The sequence below is a fragment of the Megalops cyprinoides genome, chromosome 10, assembly GCF_013368585.1.
Source record: "Megalops cyprinoides isolate fMegCyp1 chromosome 10, fMegCyp1.pri, whole genome shotgun sequence".
NCBI lineage: Eukaryota > Metazoa > Chordata > Actinopteri > Elopiformes > Megalopidae > Megalops > Megalops cyprinoides.
In genome coordinates, this window is record NC_050592.1 from 30,876,792 (window position 1) to 30,903,988 (window position 27,197).

General features: G+C 46.6%; 2 protein-coding genes across 3 annotated transcripts; both read right to left on the reverse strand.

The window, feature by feature from the left end:
* Positions 1–1,660: 1,660 nt before the first annotated feature.
* On the reverse strand, positions 1,661–27,169 carry rad54b (RAD54 homolog B). The gene is made up of 18 exons (XM_036539581.1): positions 27,126–27,169; positions 25,924–26,077; positions 25,613–25,799; positions 21,354–21,714; positions 18,017–18,482; positions 13,485–13,533; positions 13,273–13,404; positions 12,279–12,563; positions 11,614–11,776; positions 10,886–11,111; positions 9,804–10,011; positions 9,524–9,663; positions 8,949–9,239; positions 5,358–5,533; positions 4,805–5,066; positions 3,612–3,678; positions 2,395–2,595; positions 1,661–1,905 (listed from the first exon to the last, which is right to left on the reverse strand). Exons 2-18 carry the CDS (start codon positions 26,074–26,076, stop codon positions 1,661–1,663), a joined length of 3,612 nt encoding a protein of 1,203 aa, XP_036395474.1. The 5' UTR covers position 26,077; positions 27,126–27,169.
* LOC118784884 (fibrinogen silencer-binding protein) lies at positions 17,597–21,924 on the reverse strand. 2 transcript variants are annotated; one of them, XM_036539349.1, is made up of 3 exons: positions 21,354–21,924; positions 19,850–19,865; positions 17,597–18,451 (listed from the first exon to the last, which is right to left on the reverse strand). In XM_036539349.1, the coding sequence occupies exons 1-3, from the start codon at positions 21,752–21,754 to the stop codon at positions 17,960–17,962; spliced, it is 909 nt and encodes a 302-aa protein (XP_036395242.1). In that variant the 5' UTR covers positions 21,755–21,924; the 3' UTR covers positions 17,597–17,959. The 2 variants fall into 2 exon arrangements, with proteins under 2 accessions (XP_036395242.1, XP_036395241.1); XM_036539348.1 differs by lacking the exon at positions 19,850–19,865 and having other exon boundaries at positions 17,597–18,482.
* Positions 27,170–27,197: the final 28 nt, after the last annotated feature.

Genomic DNA, 27,197 nt, shown 5'->3' on the forward strand with positions numbered 1-27,197 from the left:
GATTTGAGGAAATGCACACTCAGTACAGCTTAACACCTCTGTAACCTGAAATCAGGTTTTCACTGATGGGAACAAAGATGATAAAACAAGCATGTCTGTCTTGATTTCCACAGCATCTAACAAAAAAGTTATTCGTAACTGTAAAGAGATGAGTCCAAGAGAAGTTCAGGACAGTATGTATTAAGCCTCTCTGACTCTCTGGCAATATCTTTTGAAGATGTATAATGCATTTCAAATGGTACAAAATCCAATATCAAAGTTCCCAGAGACACAAAACAGTACAAGGCAATGAGAGAGGTTTTTTAATGACACTTGCTAGCCAGAAAAGAACCCATCATAGTGGATTAAGCAACCTCAAAAGGACTTGACGTGCGAGGCGTCTTTGCTGCCATTCTTTTCCAAGTTTTTCCTAGACACCCCGCAACTGGATGTACCAGTCTCATGATCCCTAAAATGTTTAAATTTGAGCACCAGAATGCAGCCAAGGTGGCTAAGCCCATAAAATGGGTGTAAATCTATACTGGGTCCAGGACTATTTCTCAGCTAAGGCTGAGACTTTGTGCATGGCTTCCATTCTGCTGCCCCACGCCTGTAAAACCACACACCTTCGCCTTGCAGGTACTGTGGCCTTGAACAACTTGAACAACCTAATTGGATAAAACGGCTTTAATTAACTAATTAGTGAGCCAGGAACAATACTGGAAACTCAGGGGGCAAGTGGAGCTAAGATTACTCCCTTGATTGACTGACAACCTACATACAAATTAACCTTGTTGCTACTTATAGCAACAAATTGGTTAAAATACCTGGTCTGTCCCCAAATGGCATCCATGTAAGAAATAGAGAAATCTATTTTATCTGTTGCAATGTTGCATGTAAAGTCATGAAAGAAAGCATTTAACCTTCATTTTTCTGCTCCCCCTATGTGTGTCTCATTGCTTCAGTATTGTCTCTGCAGACACCAGACTGTGGCTTTCCTCTCAGCTGCCTTACATCACCTGACGGCAAAGGCAACTCTCTCTCCATTCTGATGTGGTCCTCCCTTTCAACTCAAACATTACCCCTGTGTGATGTCCCATATAGTCAGGTGGGTGGCACTGGCAGACTTGAACACATACCACACGGATCCCCCACTGCCTGTTTACAGATTCCATACGTGACTTATTTGATGGAAAAACCGCCCGTGTTTGACCCATATCTTTTGGCCTGATGTTTAGCATGCAACTTAATAACACCTCTGACATGACAAAGTGCTCTCATAAAAACACTGTTTGTACTACAAGAGAGTGGAGCAGTGCGCAAACTCATTTGCAGCAACTAAAATTACGATGCTTGCTGTGGCAACTATAATTTCTATTGCATTTTTCCGAAACCTGTCTTAGGAGTAAAAACACTTTTCAATTCCGCATTTGTCATTGGTATTGGTTTATTAGACAAAGTGACATCTCACATACTTATATTCAACTACAACAATATTTAACTACAGCTAAAACCAATGAATGTTTTGTCAATAAACATTCATCAAAGGAATCAAATAATGACTGCTGTAGTATGCCACACAGCAGTATGTCACGCAGCGAGGCTTTCCAAACAAGGAAGTCTAGTGAGGAAGGCAAATTGCTTTATTCTTTGGTATCATAGAGAGAGGCGGGGCTTTATGTTAGAGAGAGGCGGGGCTAAGCGTAGAAGGGGTCTGGGCCTCAGTGGTTGTGCTCTGGAAGGCGAATGTGATGTGGTTCCGAGCTCTGTCCAGGTAGGGGTCGGAGAAGGAGGGGACTCCGCCCGAGTAATGCCTCCACTGCATCAGCTCTGACATGGAGAGGTGCTTCTGGGAGCCAGGCCTGTCGCTACGGCGACCCAGCTGACAGGGCCTCTGTTCTGTGGGTCTCGCTTCTTCCACCTTACCTGCAAACACAAAGGGAAAAAAACACGCTCTGTCATAACCAGCTCCAGAGCAGGCCCTGTGCCAGGTGAGGCGGGTGTGAGTCCTGCAGTCTCTTTTACAGGTCCTCTCCTATGTTTGATACCACATTTTGTGTGACGCTCCAATCTGGTGTACCCTCAAAATGAGGTCAGATTTATTAGTTATGCAAATGGCTCAGACAAACATGGCGGTCAACGGTGCCCATATGAACATGCTTTGAATGTTTACGATATGATTCATATTCAGTAGAGAATTCAGTAGAGGAATATAGCCACTTCTGCTTAAATGACTCCTTTAAAAAAAACCCCAATATCTCTGTAAGCACAGAACAGTTGAACCCATCACAGTCATACACATGTGTTTGAGGCCAAGATGGGAACATGACTGCTGACCCCAGGACAGCTGTGCGGGCAGTTTGGGGCTGAGATCGGCGTGTGGAGGCTGACCCCAGCTCAGTCGCGCTGGGTTACCTGGCCTGCTGCCGTCGCCGTCGCAGCCGCAGCCCAGCAGCTGGTGGGTGACGCAGTTCGAGCCCTCGTGCAGCGTGAAGAGGTTCCGCAGATCCTCGGCCGAGAAGCTGATGTGCTCGGCCCGCTTGGACAGGTCCACCACCGCCCCCGACAGGCCTTGCTTGCTGATCTGCCTTTGGTAGATCTTCTCCTCTATCGTGCCTTAGAGACAGATCCCAAAAAAAGCCCCACACAGTGTCAAAAACACACACCACACTACAACAGCTTTCAAAACTGAAGCTAGACCTTAACCACACTTATGTCTCTCACAGTAGTAATATTTGTGACAGCATTCCTTCATTTCAGGGCAAGCAAGCATTTCGGTAAAAGCAAGTCCAGAATACACTTGCAACTAGGAACTAACCTGGTTCAAAGAGAAAGACTTTTATATAAATAAACCTTTAGTTCATTAGAATAATTAAGTCAGTCAATTAAGTCTCTAAAATGTTATTGAATTATGAATACAGAGAGCCATCAATCTTAACAGTACTTTGAGGCGATGACAATGGAACGTTTTGGTATTTCAAAGGTGCTAACATTATGGATGAGCCCTTACAGAGAGCCAGTGATGAAGCTACCGCTGGCTTATTGAGAAGCTACAGGAGCAGGGCTGGATTTGCAGATGGGAGAGGGGCACGTGAGGGAGGCCGCAGGTCACGGCTCCCGCGGAGGGGCCGCGCGGGGGGCGAGGGCGCTCTGACGTCATCCCCCGCTCCCTTCCATACCTCCACGGAGTGTTCCGGGTGCTCTCACAGCGGGGGGTCGGGCTGAGCAGTCTCTGCGCCACTCCTAATAACCCCGACGGGCCTGCCTGTCACTTCCCGCTAATGAAGCCTGTCCTAATCTGTGCGGCATTACACGGCTCTGGCGGGTAAGCCAGACCGCCACCAGTAAGGAAAAAATGTGAGTAATTCCCAGCGTGTGATTAATCCACAGCCACTCGGAAGCGTCTGAAACTCCAACCACCGAGAGCTGCCACAAACGACTGAGCCCTCACACCCCCCATCGAGACTGAGAAAAGAGTATTTCCGGAACACTTTTGAGCGTTATCCTTCTGAGGTTAGCATGGCGCTCTGAAAAGAGACCATCTTCATCCCGTGTCAAAGTGTGGGTGTGCAGGTTTGTGAGTGAAAGTGAGGTGAATGAACCCTGTAGTTTATGTTGACCAGGGCCCAGACCTGTGGTCAGGAAGCGGTAGATGTGAACGGTCTTCCTCTGTCCATCTCTCCACACCCGGGCCATCGCCTGAGGAGAGAAGGGTCAAAGGTCAAACAGCTTTCTGACTCCTGCCAATCGACCCACTGTATGATTGACTGACACCTGCCTGTCAGCATAAGGTAACCCAGACGGATATCGGAATGTTATCCCACTGTACAACTAGCACTTACCATTCATCCTTGTGCACCAATGACTGACACCTGGCAATCATTCTATTGCACAATTGACACCATTCAGCCTAGTGCACACATACTAATATCAGTTACAGATTGAAGGCAGGTTACTGCCACCAAGCCCCCCTGCCCTGCCCCCCCGAGTCACTGCCAGCCCGGGCACCACCCCCCCGATGCACAGCAGGAAGTGTCAGGGATGTGTCTGCCCTCCCAGGGTGGCAGGGAGCTCGCATTCGGGGAAACATGACTCACAAAGAGCTTTAACCACCTCCACTGCTACGAGTGCTAACTCCTGCCATTCACCCCAGAGCCACACTCTTCAGGGAGGAGAGGTGTCACACAAGCCACCCCAGGCCCTGAGGCACCCCATCACCCCCCGTTCCCATCGTTCTCCTCCTTCCCTCCGAGCAGCTAGCGGCCGGGCCTCAGACGCGAACGCAGAGGAAGGAACACGCTGGAGCTGCTGCAGCTCGCCTTTATGCAAATGATTTAAACACATGAAAAGATTAAAAGGAATTAGTCACAAATCACACCATAGGCAGCAGATTACATGCTGTCAGAATGTGATTTTAAATGCGGACGTCAAATCCGATTTATGAGTAAGTGTGAAACGATCTGCATTTTCTCTCTGCGTTCAAGGTCAGGAGTCGCGAGTCACGCTGACCAACGGCGCCCTCTGCTGTCAGATCTCAGACTGCAACTGCAGTGTTGCACACCAGTCTGGGGATACAGAGGCAATGCATACAGCATTTTGTTATGCTACAGTTACAGAGCCAAAGAGCGTCATTGCCTTCCTTACCAGACTAAGTACTCTCTGCCCTGAATTACTGATCCAAGGACAGCTTACCCACACGCTAATCCTGCCACCATCAGTCTATCATAAAAGGTGAATACTGGCCCAGGACCAGTGCTTGGTGGCCAATCTACCTGGATCTTTCTAATCCTGTGCATTTGCTACTCTCTCTCATGAGTGCCCTCACCTGGATGTCGTTGGCTGGGTTCCAGTCGATGTCGTACAGGACGAGGTGGGACGCACCCACCAAATTGAGCCCCACACCCCCGGCCTTGGAGCTGAGCAGGAAGACGAAGTCCGAGGAGTACCTGCCGTTGAAGCAGTCCACCAGCTTCTGCCGCTGGGAGACGGGCGTCTGCCCGTCCAGCCGGCAGCTGCTGTAGCCCAGGTGGGAGCACAGATCCTGCAGGAGGTCCAGGGTCTGGGTGTAGTTGGACACCAGCACCACCCTGCAGGAGCGAACAAGCGTCACATGCACGGCTGCAGAAGGGACTCTCACCCTGCTCCTCAGACACAGCCCGGGGCCAGCTTATGAAGAAAGGGTACGCCCAAAAGGACAGTCTAATTTTAAATCTATTCCTCTGCTGTACTGCTGAACTAAAAGCCCTTTTACAGCCCTTTTACAGACCACCTGAGGGGAGTAACAAATACTAATGTGTAGTGTATGGGGTGGGCATGGTTTTTCCCCTGCTGGTGGCTCATGTGTGTCCTGTGTGTGTACCTGTCGCATGTGCACGTACCTGTCGGACGGGCTGATCTGGCGTATGGCGGCCAGCAGGTCGGTGAGCACCAGGAGCTTGCCTGAGTCGGCGGTGTTGATGCCCCCGGTGGAGTAGGCTTCAGGGAAGAGCTCCCCCAGACCCTCAAATAGTGCGCTCTCCACCCCACTGCTGTCTGTACCAACGGGCCCCTTCTCCTGCCACATAGATACAGACACACACACACACACACACACACACACACAGAAACACAGATATACAAACACACACACACACACACAGAAACACAGATGTACAAACACACACACACACACACACACACAAAGCTCAGTCAGGCAACATTACTTCACTTAGCCCACTTGAGCTGCATTTTGCAAATCACTGCTTCCTAAATGAGGATGCTGGCATCTCTCCAGGGAGTACTTAGGACAAATTGTATAATGGCAGATTTTGTTCATTACTTTAACATTTTTAAAAAGTATTAGTACTGTTTGTATTTCCACGAGTAAATCATCATCAAGAACACACTACCACGGTGACACCACCACCATGATTTAAAGTTCAGGCCCATAATGTCATTATCTTTTCAGCAGAGAGAGTGAACCTTCACATCATCCACTCCATTAGGTTAATTACATTCAGTCATTTACCTTACACTAACAGTGGTTTAGGCGCAGAAATCATCCGTAAAGTGGATGAAATGGTGTCAATGCATAGCACAGTGCTGCAGTCAACATGCTGTTGAGGGCCACAGTGAGGAAGCTGACATGACATGGGCCACATATGGGCGTGTTTTAACAGTAGTGTGGCAGTAATGAAAAGCCTGTGCCATTAGGGATGTTAGTGCGAGGGGAGAGGAGAGTCTGGGATCAGATCAAATCCTCTCAGATTTGTTTGGCTGCCAGAGGATGTGGAGGTCAGGCAGAGATGTAGTGTTTGACGATGGCATGCAGAGGGCGCCATCCATTAGAGCGCCACCAGAGTTTACAACTGAAAGCAAGCCATGACAAAGCCAAAGGAGGGAGATGAGCAGAAGTGCATTTTGGTATACGGTCTATATTTGGATAAGCAAAAGTAATTAGATACTGGTGTCAGTTTCAAGTTAGAATGTACTGAGAGGGTTACGCTGTGTGTTGATGTGGATAGCACTACTTTCAGCTCCTAGAGACTGATCCAGGATCAGCTTAACCACCCTGTTTTCTAACCCCAAGAAGGACAAACACCCTGTTGGAGACCAGTACACCAAACTTATAGGCTGGCCATCGATTATCATAACACTATTAAGAAGCTGCCCAATTCAGCATGATGGAGCGTTACTGGACCCTTCCAAACTAGGTCGGTCCTCAAAGAGAGGTGTCCAGTTTCACATCGACAGCTTCTAACGGTGCCCAAAATTTCGGCTGTGCTTAGGTTCAGTAACGCTGTGAGGAGCCTGTTGCAGGAGTTTGAGGAACCTTGAACTGAGAGGGCCTTATGTAAGCGCCCCGATCCAGCCTTTGTTGCAACCTTGGCTGCGGAAAGAGCTGACATTTAATCAGAGCACAAGCAAAGCTGATTCTAAAGGCACAATAGAGCAAGGACGAGAAAAAGCACCGCCGAAGCCAGCTATGCGGCATCCAGCACTGGACGATTTCTCTCGTGAAAAAGCGAAGGTCAGGCTCGCACATGAAGGCGCCCCGCGTGTGTGCGGCAGCCGTGTCCGCTGTGTGCGTGGGACACGGGTGTAAGGCATTCGATGGAGCCTGACTCACACGCACTGAGGTGTGAGGTATGTCGCTGTATGTAACCTGCCGTATTGGCGCTCTTATGTAACTTAAGGACCTCCGACAACTGCATCGCTCGAAGTGGATCGAAAGTCATTCTGTTGGTGCGGAAGACAACCGTGCAAACAATGCGGGCCTGCACGCTTTCACAAACCGCTGAAACGTTCTGTGCCGCCTGATTAACGGCTGCTCTCACAGAGCTGCTGTGAGCTGAGGGGGACAGGCACTGCAGACAGACACAGGACCACCCTGAGTGGGGCGAGGTGTGTGGGCTCCGTGTTCTACATGAACCAGAGGTAGATTGAGCCTGATAGAATCTACTCGTTGGCAAACACATTGTAACATGGTGGCCTCAATATGGTCATGATCTAAGGTCAGTCCACAGCCTTTGCGCTTTGATTTACAGTTATCTGTCAAAATAAAGGAAACACCATCACAATGTATCTTAATAGGGCATTGAGTCACCACAAGCTAACAGAACAGCTTCAGTATGCCTTGGCATACATTCTAGAAGTGTCTGGAATACTACTGGAGGGATCTTCTACAAGAAATTCCACCACTTGGTGTTTTGTTGATGGCTTTGAAAACTGGTTGATGGTTCAGTTGGGTTGTAGTGACTGAGACTGCCATGGCATATGGTTTACATTGTTCATAGTCAGTCCAAAGCGTTTGTGCTTCACTTTATGTTTTCATCCTTGGTGTGTAGATCTTAGTATGTCAGAGAGCCTGACAGGGACTGAATGCCCATAAAACTTGACCAACGGGGTGTATGTAGCAGCCAATAGCCTTGGATTATACAGATCCAGTCAGAGGGATGGATTCAGATGGCTTTTCCACTGTCAAACCATCTCTAAGACACTGCAGAAGTGATGAAGTGAATCATACGCTTATGTTCTCAGCAGGACAACCACAGTGCCCTGCTGTGGGGTAACAACAGCCTTCCATCAAATACAAAATATTACAGTAAAGACCACCAAGAAAAACACATACCAGACTGTCACTCTAGCTCTGGTGTCAAATCACTGGCATTCAATGAATGAATAAATGACCAAATGAATATTTTATAAATAGAAATGTATAAATATGTGTCATGTCTGTGATACCCAGCCCACATTGGCTCGTAACCTACATTTACTATTGTGCATACTGATAAAGTGTAAACATTGTAACAGAAATTTCATGAGTCATAGATATTCAAGTAAATACACTGATAACCACATTGCAGCAGTGTGGTGCAATGGTAAGGCACTGAAAGTTTGCTGGTTCAGCTCACTGCTGGGGTACTGCTGTTGTACCTTTGGGCAAAGTATCTCACCCACAATTGCAGCAGTAAATATCTAGATGTATAAATGGATAGAAAAAATCTGGATATGAGCATGTGCTAAATGACAATAATAAGATTCTGCTTAAAAAAAAAAAAAGCTACCCACTCCATGAGGTTGGTTGAGGCACAGTTGAGGTCTAACTGTAGCCTGACCGAGTCTTACCTTCACAGGGTCGGTGGCTAGTGGATAGCTGGTTGCTGTGGTAACTGTCTGGCATAGCTTATTGCTTTATGGTTTGTGGGAGCTGCCAGCATGTGTGTCTATCACTAGATAAAACATGCTACCACAAGGAAATACATGAATGTAACTGGAGCCTTTGGGACAGTTTGAATCCAATAAGACAAAATAATGCTGCCATTTTCAAACTGACAACAATCTTTGAGTGTCCTTCTGTGCATGGGACATGTAATGTGTAAATGTAGGTAACATCCACACCATAAACACATAAATCCACAACAGCATCTTCCTGCATTCCCCCCTGCTCCCCTGCCCCCCACTCCCCTACACGCTTGGTGAACCTTCACCTGGACGGTGGCGAAGAGCAGGCCGGGGTGATTGCAGAGCTTCTTGAGGGCACCGATGCAGACGAGGTGCGGGCTGTTCTCCAGCGCCCCCTGCAGGCAGGCGCGCACCACGCGGTGCGAGAGGAGCCGGCGGTACAGCTCCAGCTGCAGCGCGGCCGGCCGGCAGAAGACGATCCACTCCAGCTTGGGCGGCAGGTAGCGGTTGATGATCTCCTGCGTCCGGCGCAGGGTGAAGGCGCCCGTCAGCCGGCCGAGCTCGGCGGCCCGCTCCTCGCCCAGCTCCTTCTCCTCCTGCGGGCGGAACAGGGCGACCGAGTGCTGTGACTAATGTGTCATTGTACCTGTACTGTTTCCATAACCTTTTACACGGATCCAGGTTGAAGATGGAAATCTGACAAGCGCTTAAATCAAATGAACGAAGATCAGCGTCATATGCACATGTCACTGGCAATAACGTCAATCACTATGAGCAACTTCAGCTCTGTGCTAAATCTGGGCTGATCTTCCAGGTTGAAAAGCAATATTTCCAACGCTGCCACAGTTTAGATGAGCAGATTAAAGACACACACATGTACCTGCGTGGCGGTGGGCTGGCGGGACCGGAGAATAGGCTCCTCGTACACTTTTCTGTAGGCAGAAGAAGAGCCCAGCACTCCAGGGTTCACAAACTCGATGATGGAGTAGAACTCCTGCAGGTCATTCTGGACCGGAGTGCCTGGAGGGATGCAGAGACACCAGGCTTTTACATAGTAGACACACACAACCCCCATCCCCATACACATCCAAATGCATACAGAAACACACACACACACACACACACACACACACTCCCCCCGCAGTAGAAAGCAGGCTGACCCGTGAGGATGACCCTGCGCTGGCAGGCCAGGCCACTGAGGGCGGAGGAGGTCTTGATGCCGCTGTTCTTGAGCCGGTGGCCCTCGTCACAGATGAGCAGGCTGAACTCCACCCGGGCCACTTGTTCCACCGAGCGCAGCAGCATCTCGTAGCTGATGACCAGCACACTGTACAGGGGCGACGCCACAAAGTCCTCCACCTTGTGGTCCTGGGGAAAACAGCGTTCGCCAATCAGAACTCTTCTCAGCAATGAGCCAATCAGAGAGGGCAGCAGCAGACTCAGAGACACGCCTCTCTCATGCAGTTGGTGTACCTGGGATCTAACAATCTAATCAAAAAGCAAAATCAGCAAGAGAATCTACCTCCTGTCCCTTGGCTGTTGAAAATAAGACTTTAATTCATTGACTAATTAACTTTCTGGGTGGTGGACAGGTGTTCATCTTAACTTTGGGATCACCTGGATATCATATGCTCCAGTGTATCAGGAGGTTGTCAACAAACAAAAAGACACAGATGTATAAAATGTTTTTATAATGTACAGACTCACTGAAATATTCTGGCTTTAGTTTCTGAAAATAGGGAAACATACGTTCTTCTAACACCTCACCTAGCACCTCAGCAGAAGGGCAACAGGGTGAAATGTTTCCGTTCTTAAATGTGATATCTGTGCTGCATTTAAGACAGCCAATCATTCCATTTTTCATTCTTCTTCCCCTTTATGCAGCCCTGTTTGGAATCGTTATTTGTGCCCTCGGCTCGTCTCAGCGCAACAATCTCTGTACTTGCACCGGAGCACCGAGGCAATCCAAACGCAGAGCAATATATGTGAGCAATTCCCAGGTGTCTGTGGAATCACAGGGTGCCTGACAGCAGTGAGAAAAGGAAACCCCGGCTGACCTATCCACCCCATCCCCAAATGACCAAAGTCAATTTACACTGCCACAGCGGGCTCCTGGTGCCAGTCCGCAGATGGCACAGCCGGTTTTGAACCCAGGCCATAGCGTCTTGCCAGATGAACCACTCCAGCACATGTGAGGATCTCCCTCTCTCATCTCGGTAAGGCCCCGCCCCCGGCTGGTCACCTGATCCACGGTGAAGACGTTGATTCGCTCCCTGCCCAGCCACTTCTGGAACTCTGCGGCCCAGTTCTTCACCAGGCTGCCGGGGGTGACCACCAGCACGCGCCGCGCCGCCGGCCGGCCGCCGTAGGGCCCCTGCCTCAGCAGCGTCCACACCAGCGCGATGCACTGCAGGGTCTTCCCCAGGCCCATCTCGTCCGCCAGGATGGCCCCCTGCCGGCTCGCCGCCCTGCCAGCACGGCACAGAGTCAAAGCCATCAGCATGAGCTCTGTCCCACTGAGCACACTCTCACACCTTATTATAGCATACCATTAAAACACTGACTCTGTGAAGGCCATAACCACACACACACGCATACCGCACCTTACGAAAGTGTACCAGAAACACACTGACCCAGTCAAAGGGCCACTGACACAGTCATCATGTCATCTCAAGAGTGACGGCATAATTCTCATCCAGTAGCAAAATAGGGCAGTCATACAGTCAAAGGATTAAAGTAACCCAGGCTCATCCTGTCAAAAATGCTACAATGGGTCAGAAAGAGCACTCACACACACCATTTTTATGCTGTTGGCGTTTTGGAACTGTATTCAAGGTAAAATGGCACCCGTTCAGTAACCCCCTTGGGATCTGAGCCCCATGGTGACACACAACCTCCCCCCAGAATGGCTTCACAGCTGTCAGTAATGAGAGACAGTAAGCAGTCAGGATACGCAGCTCAGACCAGCACCTCATTCCCAGGATGCACTCATAGAGGAAGACCACGCCCTCTCTCTGGTGGGGTCGGAGGTGAGCGGTGAGGTGTGGGTCCACCACCACGTCCACCACGGGCAGTCCAGTCTTGTTGAACACCCACTGGTGGTTCTCGGACGGTCGGGGCATGACCAAGGCTCCTGTACAGAGAGACCATGAAAGGGTTTATATCTGTTTGACACTTTTCACGACTATACAAAAGGTTTGGCAAAAGTTGGCCGATTTGTAGATTCAATACGGCTACCGACTGACACTGACACAGTGAGGAGCAGCACAGTTGAACATTTTACACAGAACGTTTAACCTCCCAGTTTCCATTTATCTTTAGCCACTTTGCTAATTTGCATCTACTAAGCGTGGGTGCTGTGGTTAACAAGGGTTGAGAGAATACATCCACACTGGCAGGTGCACAGCTGGAAATGCTTTCATAAACATCCAACTGTGTAAATTAAGTAAGTGCAAAACAAAAAAAAAAGCTATGCAAGTGATCTTGGACTGGTCCTTCTGCTAAGCCAATAAGAATGATGATAATTGTTTCTATCATAGCTGTAGTTAAGTGCTGCAAATGAGGAATCTACCAAATCAGTACTGTTCAACATGCTCCTAAGAGTGTTTCCATGGTGATGGAATTAGGTGCTGTACCTGGAGCCTGTGGGTCATGTCGAGGTGTGCAGACCGGGCCCTCGGTGGCCCTCTGGCTCTCCGCCACGCCCTTCAGTGAGGGTCTGCAGAAGGGCTTGAAAATGGGGCGGGTGATGGGCACCGCCGCGGGAGCCGTCTCTGCCCCCGCTGAAGCCTCCTGGAAGCAGCGGCCACTGCTGAAGTCCTCTGCCGAAATGGTGCCCATAACCTCGATCTCTTTCCCACCCACCATGAGGGTCTGGCCCTCCTCCAGGCTCTCCAGCTCCGAGGACTTATAGCCGGTCCCTGCAGGAGAGGCAGAGCTGCACACTCATCTCAGAGATAAGACTTACCAATAGATGGAGGTATGCCAGTCCTCCAGAGAGTTCCTGGGTTCAAATTTTTCAGGTCCGAAATCAAACAGACTGTTACTGCTAAAGGGTCTGAGACTTCCTGTCACTCATCTATGACATCATCACAAATGCATTATCATCTAATGTCACCAGTAAAAAAATCATCACAGCATAGCAGTTCATTACAATTACAAGATTCCACAAGCACAGAGCATCTTTTATGGATGTGCAGCAAAAAAGTAACAGAAAATACACTGAAGCAATTTTAAGTGTAATCTGAAGACATGTTGCATTTAAAAAGACAAATATCTTCAACACACATCTTGTAACTTTGGAATACTGTAAGACAACTTTGGTACTCTAAAAGGAAATGAATGTAAAAATCTGTGAATCCCCGCACTTTACTTTTGCAAAGACTACACCAGGAGAGGGAAACAGCAGTTAACACAAAGGCATGAGCGGTCCAGCTTTCATTCTTCTACAAATCCAGGCTTGTTCCCACTTCAGTCTGAAGAGCACCACTGACTGCGAGCCAAACTTTACATCACCCTGTGTAAAGAGACACCGCTAGCCGAGACATCGCCCAAACTAAACATGAACACCGGCCCTGAGAACTGCCCCACCGCTCACCCTTGGCGCCACTTTGCGGGCGTACGCCTCACCTCGCCCGATGTCCCTGCCCTCCATGTCCTTCAGCACGACGCTCCGCCCTCGGGCCACCAGCACCGCGTCCCCCTCCCACCTCTTGTGCTTCTTCTTGGAGGCCTTGCACCACACCACGCTGAAGTACCGCGCCGCGCTGGTCAGCCCGTCCGGCCCCGTTCGGCCCGTCGGCGACGGGTGTGACTGACCGTGACCTGGGGGGGAGCCGCACGGCCCCCTGGGATGCTGCGGCCGGGCGGCCTCTGGAGGGCAGCTGGAACCTGAGCACCAAACACAACGCAGCCCCACAACCATGAGTCACTCCCACGGGGGAACAGCATTCACAGAGCCTCAGCTTTCAAAGCATGGGAGAAACAATGAAACCAATGAAACAATAAAGTAAATGCACAGATTTTTATATATGCACCAGACAGTCAGCTCAGTGCAAGCCCAATTAAAAATGATGTCTTTTATTAAGTGTTCTCATTTTCCGGGCTGTAATGAATATTCTTGAAGGGGTGTGGTCTAAAATGGAGCATGCACAGGAGTGCATAGAAATACGATCGCAGCAGAACCTCCTATTACAAACCAGAGGTTGGAAAACCACTGGAGCTGAATATCTGGCCATAATAGACCAACTGTAGCAATGATTCTGCAATATGAGCACTGTTTCAAATGGCATCAGTTAAGATCCAGAGATCAGAACAGAACACATGCATGTAGAAATACAAGTGGAACGATTCAGTGACGATATTCTCTAAAAACACCACCCGAATAATGAATGCACATTCTTCAGAATGAGGAAGCACACTTTACTTGAACATTTTTGGCACTGGTTTGCTTAATTCATCATTTGTGACTCATGACGGCCTGTTGAATGTCAAGGCTTGTGGCTCATGATGAAGAGGTGCTGTGACTTGTAGAGTCTCAGATCAAAGCCCATGACTGATGGCTCTGAGTTTCTGCAAGGTCTTACCAGGTTATAAATCTCTGGCTGTGGAGACACCAGATGCCAAGCAGAAAACTCTCTTGATTGCCAGGCCATACTCGCTCCTCCCTCAGTCTCTCATCATTTTCACCAGCCTGGACATTCAGTAGGTTGCAATGCAGATGTTGCAATGCAGCAAAGCATTTCATATCATGCTCAGTCAGAATGATTGATTGCCATCCATTGGGGTCATATGATCAAATTAAGTGTAAAAACATCTTTTTCATAAAAATGTAAATGTATAAAGTAGTATTCCTTTTGTTGCTGTATGTATAGCACATGTTATGAACAATGTGATACAAGTTACATTCCCATGTAAGTGCATCAGCTATATGACTACATGTGGTTACTAACCTTATTATTTTGGTCAAGAAAATATCACTCACAATTGCAGATTAAACTACTTGGTATCCATATTAATATGAAGAGCCTGCCATTTTATAAAATACTTCACTTTTTCTACATGCATGCTATTCCAAAATTAGCCAGCAGAGGTCACTAAGCCAATGAGGCCTTCAATCCCTAAAAAGCCTGGTACTTTCCTACAGCTCATAACCCAAGTTGACCTTCCAGCCTGGGGCTGCTCTGCGGTGTTATGAACACAGACACATGTAAGCATTACCTGGTACACTTTTAAAAAAAAATTTCTTCCTTAATTTTTTGTAAGATAGCAACACAGTAATTAGTGAAAAGTAAAAGTTTTTAGGGGGAGAATGTTTTAGGGGGAGAACGATCAGCGGAACTCTGACAGTGCTGCTTGGTGCTGTCCATGGCATTGCTTTGTGACAGTGGCAGGCTGTGACAAACCTTGAGAGAGGCCTTGCTTTTGTGAACCTGGAGTTGGCAGAAACAACATGACCACCTACTGCAGTTTTTTCTTTTAAATATAGGAAAAAAAGAGAGAATTTGGCATCTATCAAAGTTCTTACAGGTTGCAGAGGTTCTTACTGGTGTGAAAATAAATCTGGGCTTCTAATTCATGTGTTTGCAAAACACAGGGTATTGAAGCCATTTGTTTAATATAAAGACTATTATGTTTGGTAGTTTGAATTGTCTACTGTGACATTTCCAACAGCGTTTATCCACTGTCATGTTTGTTCAGTCTTTATGTATGGTCTATATGTGGTTTAATGCAATAATCCCCCTAAACTCTTCTATCATGTAGTGATGATGCTAGGTGCATAGGCATGTGCATTGAAGGTAGACAGTAAGTTACCTCAGCAGGAAATGTAGGACATGAGATAGGGATGCTAAAGTTTTTCCAACTACTCTGGCACCTTGTGCACTAAAAGAACTCAATCACCGTCCTAAGAGTGGAGGAACAAAAGCAGAAACGCAAAGTAGCCTGGTTCAAAGCTGTGCAGTTCAATGAAACCTGTGTCACAGTGCAATTACGGGCAGTTAAATGGTATATTCACATAATGTTTGTAATCAGAAATGCCATATGTAAGGGAGCTGAGGTAAACCTTTTACACTCTGAGGATGTTTTCCTTCTCGGGATGCATCAGATAAGCAGTGAAATCAGCATCTTGTTCTTGTCCACAGCTGACATGTTTTTGGGGGTCAAAAGGCAACACACAGGTTAACACACCAAATAAACCACTTTTTTTTTGCAGTGTCTGTACACATGGGCAGGAACTCAATCAATGTATCCAACCGTCAAAGGCAGAAACACAAAGGATCCTGGTCAAAAGCCATGCAGTTAAAAAAAAAAACCTAAATCACAGTAAATACCAAGCAATTATGGGTAATTTGCAACTGCACCGCAAAACCGCAAATTCACCAGTTCTTCATTCCTCCATATCCAGTCTTTTAATTTCTTTTCTGTTAGGACAGGATTTCAGTTAGGTTCAGCTTTGTCCCTGATACACTAATAATCAACGAAAAAACGAAAATCAGCTTCAGGGTCATGTTCTGCCAAGAAGAGCAGCAGATAATAAGCACCCAATGCCAGGCCTAATCCAGCAGGCCTCTCCTACACAGTGTTACTGAAACACAAACCAAGCCACAAGGTTCAACAAGTAAACTCAATGGCACCAGAGCCGTGATGGGACAGCTTTAGCAAGTGGCAATGACACTCACCAAGCTGGCTAATATAATATAATCCTCTTTCACTATCCCACCCAAATTAAAATATATATATTTTTTACCCCTTGAAATGGGGTCATACATCTTATGAACCCTGTTAATACCACAACCAATTTTTTTCTGCAAAACTGTAGGGCCATTTGCAATGGGCTCACTTTTTAAGGTTACTCAGAAGCCTTAGGATAGTATTCTCCACATATCACCAATTTAAGGCCTCTTTCTTTTAGAGGAGGTTGCACAAGTGACAGTAGAGTAAGGCCTCACTCTCTTCAAGTATGGTCCACAACGATTATTATCAATTTCTCCAATGTGTAGCGCAAACAGGGCATCAGAGGAGTACAAAAATCAAAACAAATTAAAACAAACCTTCTAAAAAATGCTTTATTTTACTCTCAGGAACGACATTCCCACAACCGCAATTTGAGGAACACGCGTCAGGTTAACATAGCCCAGCTGGTGATGCACTATGTGTCTCCATTGACTCGTCTATGTTTGAGAAAATGTATGAAAGAGATGTGAACAATTGTATCTAAAAAAACATGAAGAAAACAACGCAAACCTTTGGACCGTCTAATGAACGCACTACTTGTGTGCTGGAAACTTTATACAGTGTTCTCAAGGGTGTCTGAACAAGCAGCTCTAGCTTTTGCACCTCAGTCCTCCTCCCCTTCTTGTGGTTTTTGAATCCAGTTTTACAGGCAAACGCACTTTTCCAAAGCAAAAGCAGACGTTCCTTGTCCCTCAGCCCCTCTTTTCTCCTGTAGAGCTGAGACTGGACTGTCTGGCTTAGTTCACGTGGCAGGTGGTTGCTTCATGTGCTGGGCCGATCCCTATCAACTCGGCAGGCAAGCACAACCGGGGTTGGCCTACCTACGGAGAGTCTGCAAACCATGTGAAATTGTCACTTTGTTAAATGTTTAAGGTTTGTCGTCCATTTCCAAACTTTTCAATAACTGAGCTCACCGATCAGTTCCATTTCATGCACGTTAACTGTTTAATTGTCAATTAAACATTGTCAATTGTTAATTGATGATTGTCTTTGCCTGTGTGAACCAGCCATTGGTTAATGAGACACATCTGCCTAATTAAAGGCATCTTAAATACAGGTATGCTCACGTTTTTTAGCTGACTGCGCACTCAGGCTGGTTTCTTTTTCTGTTGGTTTTAAAATAAATCAGTTTTTTTTTTTGATTGTTTGTTCTTCCTGTTCATTTTTTGTGAGACGCGTCAGCCAGCTTCTCCACAACATCGGTGCCAAGCTGGGGGACAGACACTGAAGGGAGAAAAGAGCACGGCAAACAACCAGAGGAAGCCAGAGTTTAGAACCTGGAGTTTAGACTTTTTGTGGGGGAAAACTTAGGTTTTTCAGAAAAGGATCGATCAGTAAAAGAGGGGCACACAGTCGTTGCAATCGGGGGGGGAGCCACTGGTGTTCATTCTGGCATCAGAGAGAATCACCTCCTGTTGCGAGAGCTGCAATGAAACAGTGATTTGGCCAGGTCCAGCTCAGCCGCAGCTCTGCAGAGGAAAGAAGGGGTCTCCGCTTGGCGTCGCAGGCAAATCCGGAGCACTCCTGGTGCCGGGAGTCAGACGCCCGTAGGCCGGAGGGCGAGGCCCCCCTCCCGGGGAGGTCACATGTGCGGGATGGGGAGCCCGTGCCTGAGGCGCGCGGCCTTCAGCTTCTCCACCTTGATCTTGGCCCTGAGCAGCTCCTCCTCCAGCTGCTGCTTCCTCTTGAGCCCCTCGCGCTTCTCCTCGATGTACAGCCCCATCTTCCTCTGGTTGTCCATCAGCAGCTCGTGCTCCTCCTTGGAAAGCTGCAGGGTCTCCTGCTCCAGGCCCGCCAGGTGCCGCAGGCCCTCGGGCCGGGCGTACAGGTCCCGCCGCAGCGGCACGGGCGAGGGCGACATGGCCAGGTTCACCGAGGACGGGCAGGGCGAGATAGAGCCGTCGAAGCCCTGGACGGAGCCGATGTCCTCGTCCTCGCGGTCGCCCTCGATCCGAGTGGACAGGATGGTGAGGTCGGGCGGGGGCTTGACGTCCACGTCGTGGTCCAGCTGCACCGCCACGGCGGCCGGCTGGTAGTCCGACAGGGGTGGGAGGGAGGAGCTGCTCCCGGGCTGCTCGATGGGCGAATCGTGCTTGTAGAACACCCTGAAGGACAGACAGTCAGCCAGTCAGAGCCCGCGCCACACAGGTCACCAAATAACCAAGGCAATGGCTGCGTGCTCTTCTCTACATGGTCTGTGGTCAGAATCACAGCACAAACACATGAATTGAGGCCTTTTTCTTACAAAAAACAAAATAATACTGGCATTTCCTCATTACGAAAAAGACTAAACTATGGCAGCATGTTACAGTTATTGAGATGGTGAAACGAACTTGCTAACGTTAAGCTGTGCATATATGCTTGACCATAGATCAAATTAAAAAAAGAGAAACAAATCCACACTTGAACCAAACAAGTTGTAAACCTAAACTAAGCATAGGTGCACAGAAGAAAGAAAGTACAAACAGAAATGAGCACAGCTCTTAAGAGTTTTGTATCAAACAAGAGAAAAAGTTAGCTTGTGTAGCTCTGTGCACTGTTGTGTTTGTGGTTAGATGGTTATGGCAGGAATGTGTCTGGGTTTCTCCACACTGTGAATATGCGAGTGAATAAGGGGTAATTGATGTTATTTACAGGACAGTGCTGGCACATGAGTCTCCTGCTGGCTCGTGGCACTGGTATTTTAGGACATCCCAGTGGCAGAACCAAAACAGTCCATCTGGTCTGCCACATGAACACGACTTCTGCTCACTGATGGACTGCTGCCAAGGCCTCTTTAAACTCTCTTGACTGCATGGGTTTCGACTGATGCACAATTTAATTGAAATGATGTCAGTGTCATCAGGTAATAAGGTAATTTAAGGTAATTTAAGTTTGGCTTGAATATTAAACAGGAGTTACGCGTATGGGATTATGATCTGATATATTTAAAATGCTCTCCTCTAGATTTTTTGCGTAGTTGCACTGACCTGGTTGAAAACTTCCCCATTATCTCCAACATGTTCAGGCACATAACGATTAGGTAAATGTATTATTAACACCTTATTAATTTAAATTATTACTGAAATTATTAATTACATTATTACTAACATATTATCTTTACTGTTGTTGCTGTTGTTAACATTAATATCATCATTATTTTACAATAATTTATACATTGCACACTGGGTTGTTGTTTTAATGACTGATCTTAAAAACATATTTATTTCTCTTTTGTCCAAAAACATTCAAAGCCTCGGTTGTTCTGGGTTATAGGCCTTAATGTATGAATGGGAATATAAGGGTGAATGGAAATGTGGGGGTTCCGCTGAGATTAAACAACACAAATAAAAACTGAGCACAGTGGATGTAGGGTAGAATTAGTTTGGAATAAAAAATATAATTAGCGTGGTGGTGTTATTTTACTGGGCCTGACTGAGCCTGATTTCAACAAGCTTTGCTGTAAAGTGCTTATAATAGTATCTCCACAAACAGCATCTTCCCCTTGTCTTTGTGCCAGTGCCACCCCATCCAAAAAAAAACAAGAAACAGAAAAAATTTAATCTGGAAGTAAACACTGACTACAGTAATCTCTCAAATTCTGTAAACAATTATAAGCCTCAAAACATAACCCAAAAACAGTAATTTAGTGAGTGCGTAACTTAAAAGATTGGTCCTGATTATTCTTGCGCTACCTGTGCCAGGTACCTGCGGAGTGCGGCTCATTATTTTGGAGACGTTGAGCAAATAACAATCTCTCGGGGGGAGTAATACCAAAAAACGTAATACCTTAACTGACCTTCCTTCCTTGAGCAACTCTACTTTTAAACATTAACAGGGGTTCCCGATCTCAGTACTTGTTGCTGTAGTTAAATCTGTACTTTAAAGAGCTCATTCTTTCCCAACTTCAATCTACCACCTTGTGCCACCTTCCTTTCAGCATGGCGCTTGTTCACTGGATCCATGACTGGGCTTAGCTATAGATATATGCTGTATGTGCACCGATAATATTCTTCATTAGAGCGGCAATGATAACCGAAATTTATTTGGCTTGTTAAAGAAGATGGAACACAGCAGATCACACAGAAAAATAAGAGTCCTCTAGATGTGCACAGAGAATCAACTGATCACATATCTGCCATTCGAAGCAAACAGGATATTAATAATTATCCTCTGGAACAATGGAGGGAAGTGGGGTCGTGGCTTAGGCACGCTAAATTCCTTTCTGTCAGAAAACAACAGCACTGTTTTCCTCTCCTTTTTGGATGCACCCTCAACGCGGTTCACCAAGATTAAAAAAAGAGGGGAACGCCGCGCTCCGAGAGGAGGACCCGGGGTGACCCGGACAAAGGCGAGGGGAAAACCTGCGTCGCAGCAAATGCAGGCACGCTGCTTGTTGCTCAACACACGTCTGCTCTCAGCGAGACTGCCTGCAGCTGTTTCCGTGTTTCTCCCCTGCCCCTCAAAAAAAAAAAAAAGGAAAAAAAAAAAAAAAAGACCAAAACTGCAGGAGCTACGACTGCAGCCAAGGCGAAGAACGCAGGACCTCCCCCACCCCCCTAACACACACACACACACACACCGCCCCCTCCTCTTTTGGGACAGCGACTCCCGAACGGAGTCACAATAGTGTCCTTGTCTCTTTAATCTGGCATTACACCCGCGAGAAAAAGGGGAGGGATTGCAGTGCCTCTGTGTGTGTGTGTGTGTGTGTGTGTGTGAGTGTGCGTGTGTGTGCATGTGCGTCTACGGCAACACAATGCAGCCCAGGAAATTCTACACTCCTCCAGCAGGCAGAAGCTTGCTACAGACCATGCTGGACCTCGCCTGACAGTTATGTGCACGCCTCTTTAGAAAGTGCAAACCCGACTGAACGCGCTGGGGCGTTTCGGAGAGTAAGGGGTTGGGGCGGGGGTCGTTCCGACGTCCACAGCACCTGGTGTCTGGGACGGGTTGGAGCGGGCCTGTCTGGGGTGGAGCGGCGGGCGGGGTCTTACCTGTGCATGGCGCTGTGCTCCTTCTCTTGCAGGGGGTGGAAGAGGTGAGGGATCATCTCCATGACCCTCTTGGTGGGCTCAGAGATGCTGCCCCGGTACTCGGGCTGGGCATGCTTCCTCTGGACCATTTCCTGTTTGGCACTCTCCTTCAGCCTCTTGTACAAGGTGCGAAGGCCCTGTGCCGTCCGGGGGGGGCGGTCCCCCCCCAGCGCGTTGTACTGGTCGGCGATGCTGTCCCAGCACTTGTTTTTGTCCACGATCACGGCATGCTTGTTGGTGTGCTCCTCCAGAATCCTAATGTGGGGCTTCACCAGCTTCAGCAGATCCAGCTTCTCCGAGAGGGTGAAATTGGACGACCTGGCTTTCCCCACCATGCTTGTAGCCATGAACACGGCAGCCATTCTTGCTCATGCTGTGCCGGTCTCTCCCTCTCTCTCTCTTTTTTTCCTGTTGTTTGTGTTGTTTTCCTGTGTCTGCTCTCTCCTGCTCTACCTCTGCACCTCTTCTCTGCCCCCTTTTTTTCCCCCCCTCTCTCAAACATATAAACATACACACACATGCACACACACAGCCTCCCTCTCCCCCTCTGTTACACAACACACACACAAAAAGAAATCAGGCTTAACTAGGCCAGCCTCATTTAGGCCCACGCCTACCAGGGAGGGTTTTATTGAAATTCCTTTCAGCTTAAGCTGACGCAGATTCAGGAAAGCTGCTTAAACCCAGCCTGACCTACATACAGATCTAGACTCTATTAAATTGTAAACCAACCAAGCACATTTTGGTTTTTAATGCATGTGAAAGTAAGAGCTAGATATCTGTGCTTGTAGGGAAAAAACGGGCTAATGATATTCTTTTTTTCCATTTCAAACACAATCGTTAACCCACTGGTCTATAACAGCATGTGCGGAAGAGGTGTACCGCAGCGCTCTAACGGTTGTTATCTGCACAAAGAGAAACTGAAACAGCAAAACAGACGGTCTGTAGAGCTAAGAAACAAACCGTTTCGCTTCTAGAATTTAACAGAAAGGAAAAATAGTCCGTACGGCTGGTGATCGGCGAGTTAGACTGAAGAGAAAGTACACGCGGGCAAACACTAGTTGCTTTTAATTTGAAGTACGGGCAGGAGAGGAGGCAGAGCGCGTGTGCTCACTGATCCCGAACACAGCCCTAATCTGCCTCGCGCTGCCGCTGCGGCACCCGCGCTCATTTGCATAATGCTGGACCTGCCGTCAATCAGACGCCGCGTTTCCCTGCGGCTGGTTAGGTTTCACCCGAAGCTCAAGTTTCAGCATTAAGTTAATCTACACCCACAACGCGTTAATACATGGCTAGCGTTACTACCGTTGTCTTTCTCTGACCCCAGCACAAAGAAAGATCGCAAATGCGTTTTACTTGTACTGTACAGAAAATACGAATCACTTCCATCGTAGCGAGCTTGTAAACTAGCGTTAGTTCATTGTGTATGGTGTGGGTTTAGGTCTGAGTGAATTTACAGCACCGGTGTGCTCCAATCGTACGTTTCAGGGCGTTCGTATCCTGTCGTGGTCGCATACTTTTCACGTTTATGGCGCATTTTTGTATTACCACCATCGAACCGTTAATGAGAACTGCTCATCGCGTAAAGGCTGTCTTTTTTCAACGTAACGTTAATATTTTTTGTCCGTTAATAGCGTAACCAGCGCAATCATACAATGTAAATATACAACAGCGTTGTACTTTATTTACTTGTTAAATACTATCACAGAAATGAAGCATGATTATCAACATATATAGGTTCATCTACATCAGCTCTGTACTGCGGAGTATTCAATTTAGGAAATATAAGCTACCACGGAGGAGAAAGGAAAAAAATAATAGAAAACATTTAAATGAAGTGTATATAATTTAGAATCTGTATAGATTATTGCCTTTAGCCACCTGCGGTGTGTTGTCAGTATTAAAAACCTGTAATCATGTTGTTTAAATTCAAAGCAACACGAAGAACAGTCATCAAATCAAAGTTTTCACCCTATGGGAAAAAGCCCACTCCACGAGTGTATCTGAAACACCGTGAAAATAATTTCAGATTTATCCACAAACATATATTATTATACATAATGCAGTTCCTAGCCATATTTTGACAGAGATTTTCAGTTACCATATGCAAATCAATAGCCAGCAACTTTAATGTATTTTTTATGGGGAAATTAAACCACAGTTAAATCATGCCTGAATTCCAGACTTTCCACCCACTCAGATTCCTAATTGCATAGTCAGGCTTTTTTAGATCCACTGCTCAAAGCATGGGTGTGCCCCCGAAAGCATCCCTTGCAACTAATCCTGGATCAACAAGTGAGTGTGTCCAACATCAAAGGGACCTAGCAGTGCCTAATCTGAACCTGAAACCAGAGTCCTGAGAAATTTATCAAACAGTCGTAGACAGCAGAAACTTCAGACAGACCATCTGCTCCAAACTTGTTCCGGATATTCCAGGACTGACTTCACATTGTGTATGACCGGAATTACAAGAGACAAGCTCTCACTTCTATGAAATCTTGCTAGGAGGTTCTGTTTGTGTGTATGTTTTCCATACACCCAGATCACTCCTTGCCTTGTCAGTGTGTCCAATGTTTACCCCTGAGCCTTTATAGGCTGCTGGGCTGCCCTGTTGTCTGGGCAGTAGACACATCAGAGCCACCTGGAACCCTCCCCACCACTCAGCAAATGAACACAGACTCCAGTGGCAGCCTGTGTTCCAGCAATGTCCTCACTCAGTCTGTGTTGTTCCATAAAAATGTGAGCCTGTATTTCATTCCATGTTTTGAGATGAGTTTTGAATGCCTTATATTTTCCTGCTCTTACATGAGTGCCTCAAGGACCTGCATGCTGTTATTTTCTCTTGGGTGCCTCAGTTACTATGTGATTAAGTGCTGGATGCCATGGTGACCATTTCAGAAAGACAACTGCATAAAGTTGTTTTTAATTTTCCTTGGCGTCATCAGTTTCAAGTGTAACAGTGCAGGATGTATTAGAACTATGACAATGTATTCAAATGATATTTTTCATCCATTAATCCCTGTATGAACACTGCTTGTGCATCATTTATCTTGTTATTTATTCGTTTAACAGGTGCTGAAATATTTATCACATTATGCACTGTGATGCATTGAAATATGTGTAATATGCAAATCGATGAAAGAACATCTGGTTTGAAATTCAGTTCTTCTCACTCCCCTCTCCACTCTCATCTCCACATTGATAAGCATCTTCATTAATAAACCATCAGAGAAGCAACATTTAGAACATCTGAATGGTAACACAGTGGACAGCCACTTCCACAGAGCTCAAACAGCAAATGACAAATCGGTGTACACCTCATCACACAAACACGGTTTCCCCCACACAGCAAACCAACTATTCACAAAAACAGCTAAACTATTCACAAGTACCACAAAATCTGATATTTTAAAATAATCTATTGATTACTTGCACTATCAAAACACCTTTAAATGACCCCAGACAAAAATATTAGGGGGTATCCTTAAAACACTTGCTGTCTAGGACCATGCTTACACACCATACGTACAGCACAGGATTACAGTATATAGTAGACTGTTTTTTTCTAATCTATGAGATTAACTTGTTTCACATGTCTGTGAATTCAGCACCTTATTGCAAAGTGGCTATGCTGCAGACTTGAGGTTCTACGAAGCCCTGCCTGAGTAGCTGCAAAAAGAAAGACGACAACCACCTCTGCTGCGAAACATCAACCTGCATGAATTACCACCACTATTACCACAGAGAGCCATCTTGCTTAATTGACACATCCTTCCCCGCTGGGGTCTCTCACAGAGTCACTTACAGTACCCTCATTTTGACACTCTATACACAAGTCAGAGTCATTTCTGTCTGTGTAGAGGCACAGCATCACTGAGGTTACATTTCTACTCGAAATCCACTTAAATAATGAATTGGGGTTTGTGTAATACAGAGGGTAGCCATTTATTGCTTTAGATGCTCTGAGTTGGCACTGTGCAATATGTGATCAGGATGGTCTGAATATGGGCACAAATGATTAGACTGCCACATCCATACAAGATAAAGATCAGTGGATCTGTGTAACAACTGCTGTAACCCAATGCCCATGAACAAACAGACTGACTTGCATTAACTCTGATTTGCATTAATTAATAAGGTAAACACTCCTATGAACAAAAAACAGATACCAAAACACAGCAGGAGCAGTGAATGAGGAAATACAGGCTTGTTCATCTCACCAGTGCTGACTCTGTCCTCTGGGGGGCGTGCTTCCTCACAGGGTAAAGAGGCAAGACCCTGTAGCTCAGTACAGTTCTCCTTGGATTCCCTCTGTGGGACGGCATTTAGGATTCTTGCCAGAGCTTTCGAAAGGACAGGGGCTTCATCTTTCTTTCTTTCCTCTCTCTTGGAAAGCGCACTCCTAACCTATAAGGAATGGAGAGAAATGGGGGAACAAAACACTTAGCATCATGAGTGCTTCAGAAAAAAATAAGAAAAAAAGAAATATTAGATATGAAGTGGTGCTCTGAGAGAGTAACCCCTGCTTTACCTTGTTGGGTGTGTTGGAGGGAGCGAGCTGGGGGGGCAGGGTCTGTGGCTCGGGCCTGGGGGCGAGGCTGGTCGGGGTGGCCCCAGGAGGAACAAACCTGGGCCTTTTGGCCACATTTCCATGCAGCTGACTGGGAGCCCCTGATCGCCGCATGCTAAAGGCGAGACAAGCAACACGCACATGTCAGCAAATGCACTTTGCAGAACTGTGTTACCATTTGTATTGGTAGTGAACATAACTCCTAGAACCGAAACAACAGGATCACAGGTGGTGACATACTCAATCCCGAAATGTATCAAGCTGCACAGGTAAATGGGACGCAGAATAAAGGTAGAGTGTACAGTGCACTGCAAAGAGCCATGAAGAAGAGAGACCTATTAGAGTTACATTATTCTACTACCAGCTTGCTGGAAAAGGATCATTTTCCCACTAAATATCAGACTTTTCATAGAAAATTAATTATTTATCTGAAGAATTTACACAAGATTAAACCTAAACCTTACGGTTTGCGAAAATGTGGGGTGTACTTTAAGAGAAATACCTCTTGGTTAATGTATTATCATTGTTATAACAATCTTCATCAGTATCATAACCATAGGTACCAATCGCTGAAATTATTCGTAATGTAGACAAGAATATGGTATATTTCTGCACTTAAGAGTCCCAGTCAAAAATAGCAGCAATACTCTCTCACAATTTTACACGTAAAATGACAGTTGCACCTGGATATGATTTACACCGTGGATTACTTATGGGAATTAAAATCCAAAACACCTCCAGGAAATCTTTCCACTAGTCACAGCTTTGAAATCCACCAGCAATATAATCTCTGCTGGCCGCAGTATCTAGCCTTCTTTCGGAGACAATGTGACTAGCTATGAAACAGAATCACTTGGAAGTCTTGTGTCTTGGAAGTCTTGGAAGTTATCGTGATGATGCTGAACATTATAGATAGCTACGAAGCCTACTCAATTAACATAGTTAGAACTTGTTTAAAATAAAGTCTAGGGTAAAACAAACGTTTGCCACTGTAGCACAATTTCCGGCAGCAGCCGTGCTGTCAGTATGATCTAGCCCCCATAGCTATACGTATCATGTCGTATTGTTAGTTGTTGCCAGTTATTCACAGACGGGCGTGTGAAAGACACTCTAATATTCATAACTGTCCATTTGAAGAATTATCAGTATTTTTATAAACATACCTGCGCCTTTCACTGCAAGTCTTCAGTCATCTACTTAATTCAGCCAGTCTGGCTACATCAATTCTCCCGCGA

Bases quoted from the DNA above. Each gene is read 5' to 3' on its own strand.
- LOC118784884 (XM_036539348.1), bottom strand. From the start codon at position 21,754: ATGGCTGCCGTGTTCATGGCTACAAGCATGGTGGGGAAAGCCAGGTCG. The intron at 18,483-21,353 runs GTAAGACCCCGC...TCTGTCCTTCAG, and splicing joins GAGCACAGCGCCATGCACAG to GGTGTTCTACAAGCACGATT.
- rad54b (XM_036539581.1), bottom strand. From the start codon at position 26,076: ATGCGGCGATCAGGGGCTCCCAGTCAGCTGCATGGAAATGTGGCCAAA. The intron at 25,800-25,923 runs GTAAAGCAGGGG...CATTCCTTATAG, and splicing joins CCTCCAACACACCCAACAAG to GTTAGGAGTGCGCTTTCCAA. The intron at 1,906-2,394 runs GTAACCCAGCGC...TTGTGTTTGCAG, and splicing joins CGGCGACGGCAGCAGGCCAG to GTAAGGTGGAAGAAGCGAGA.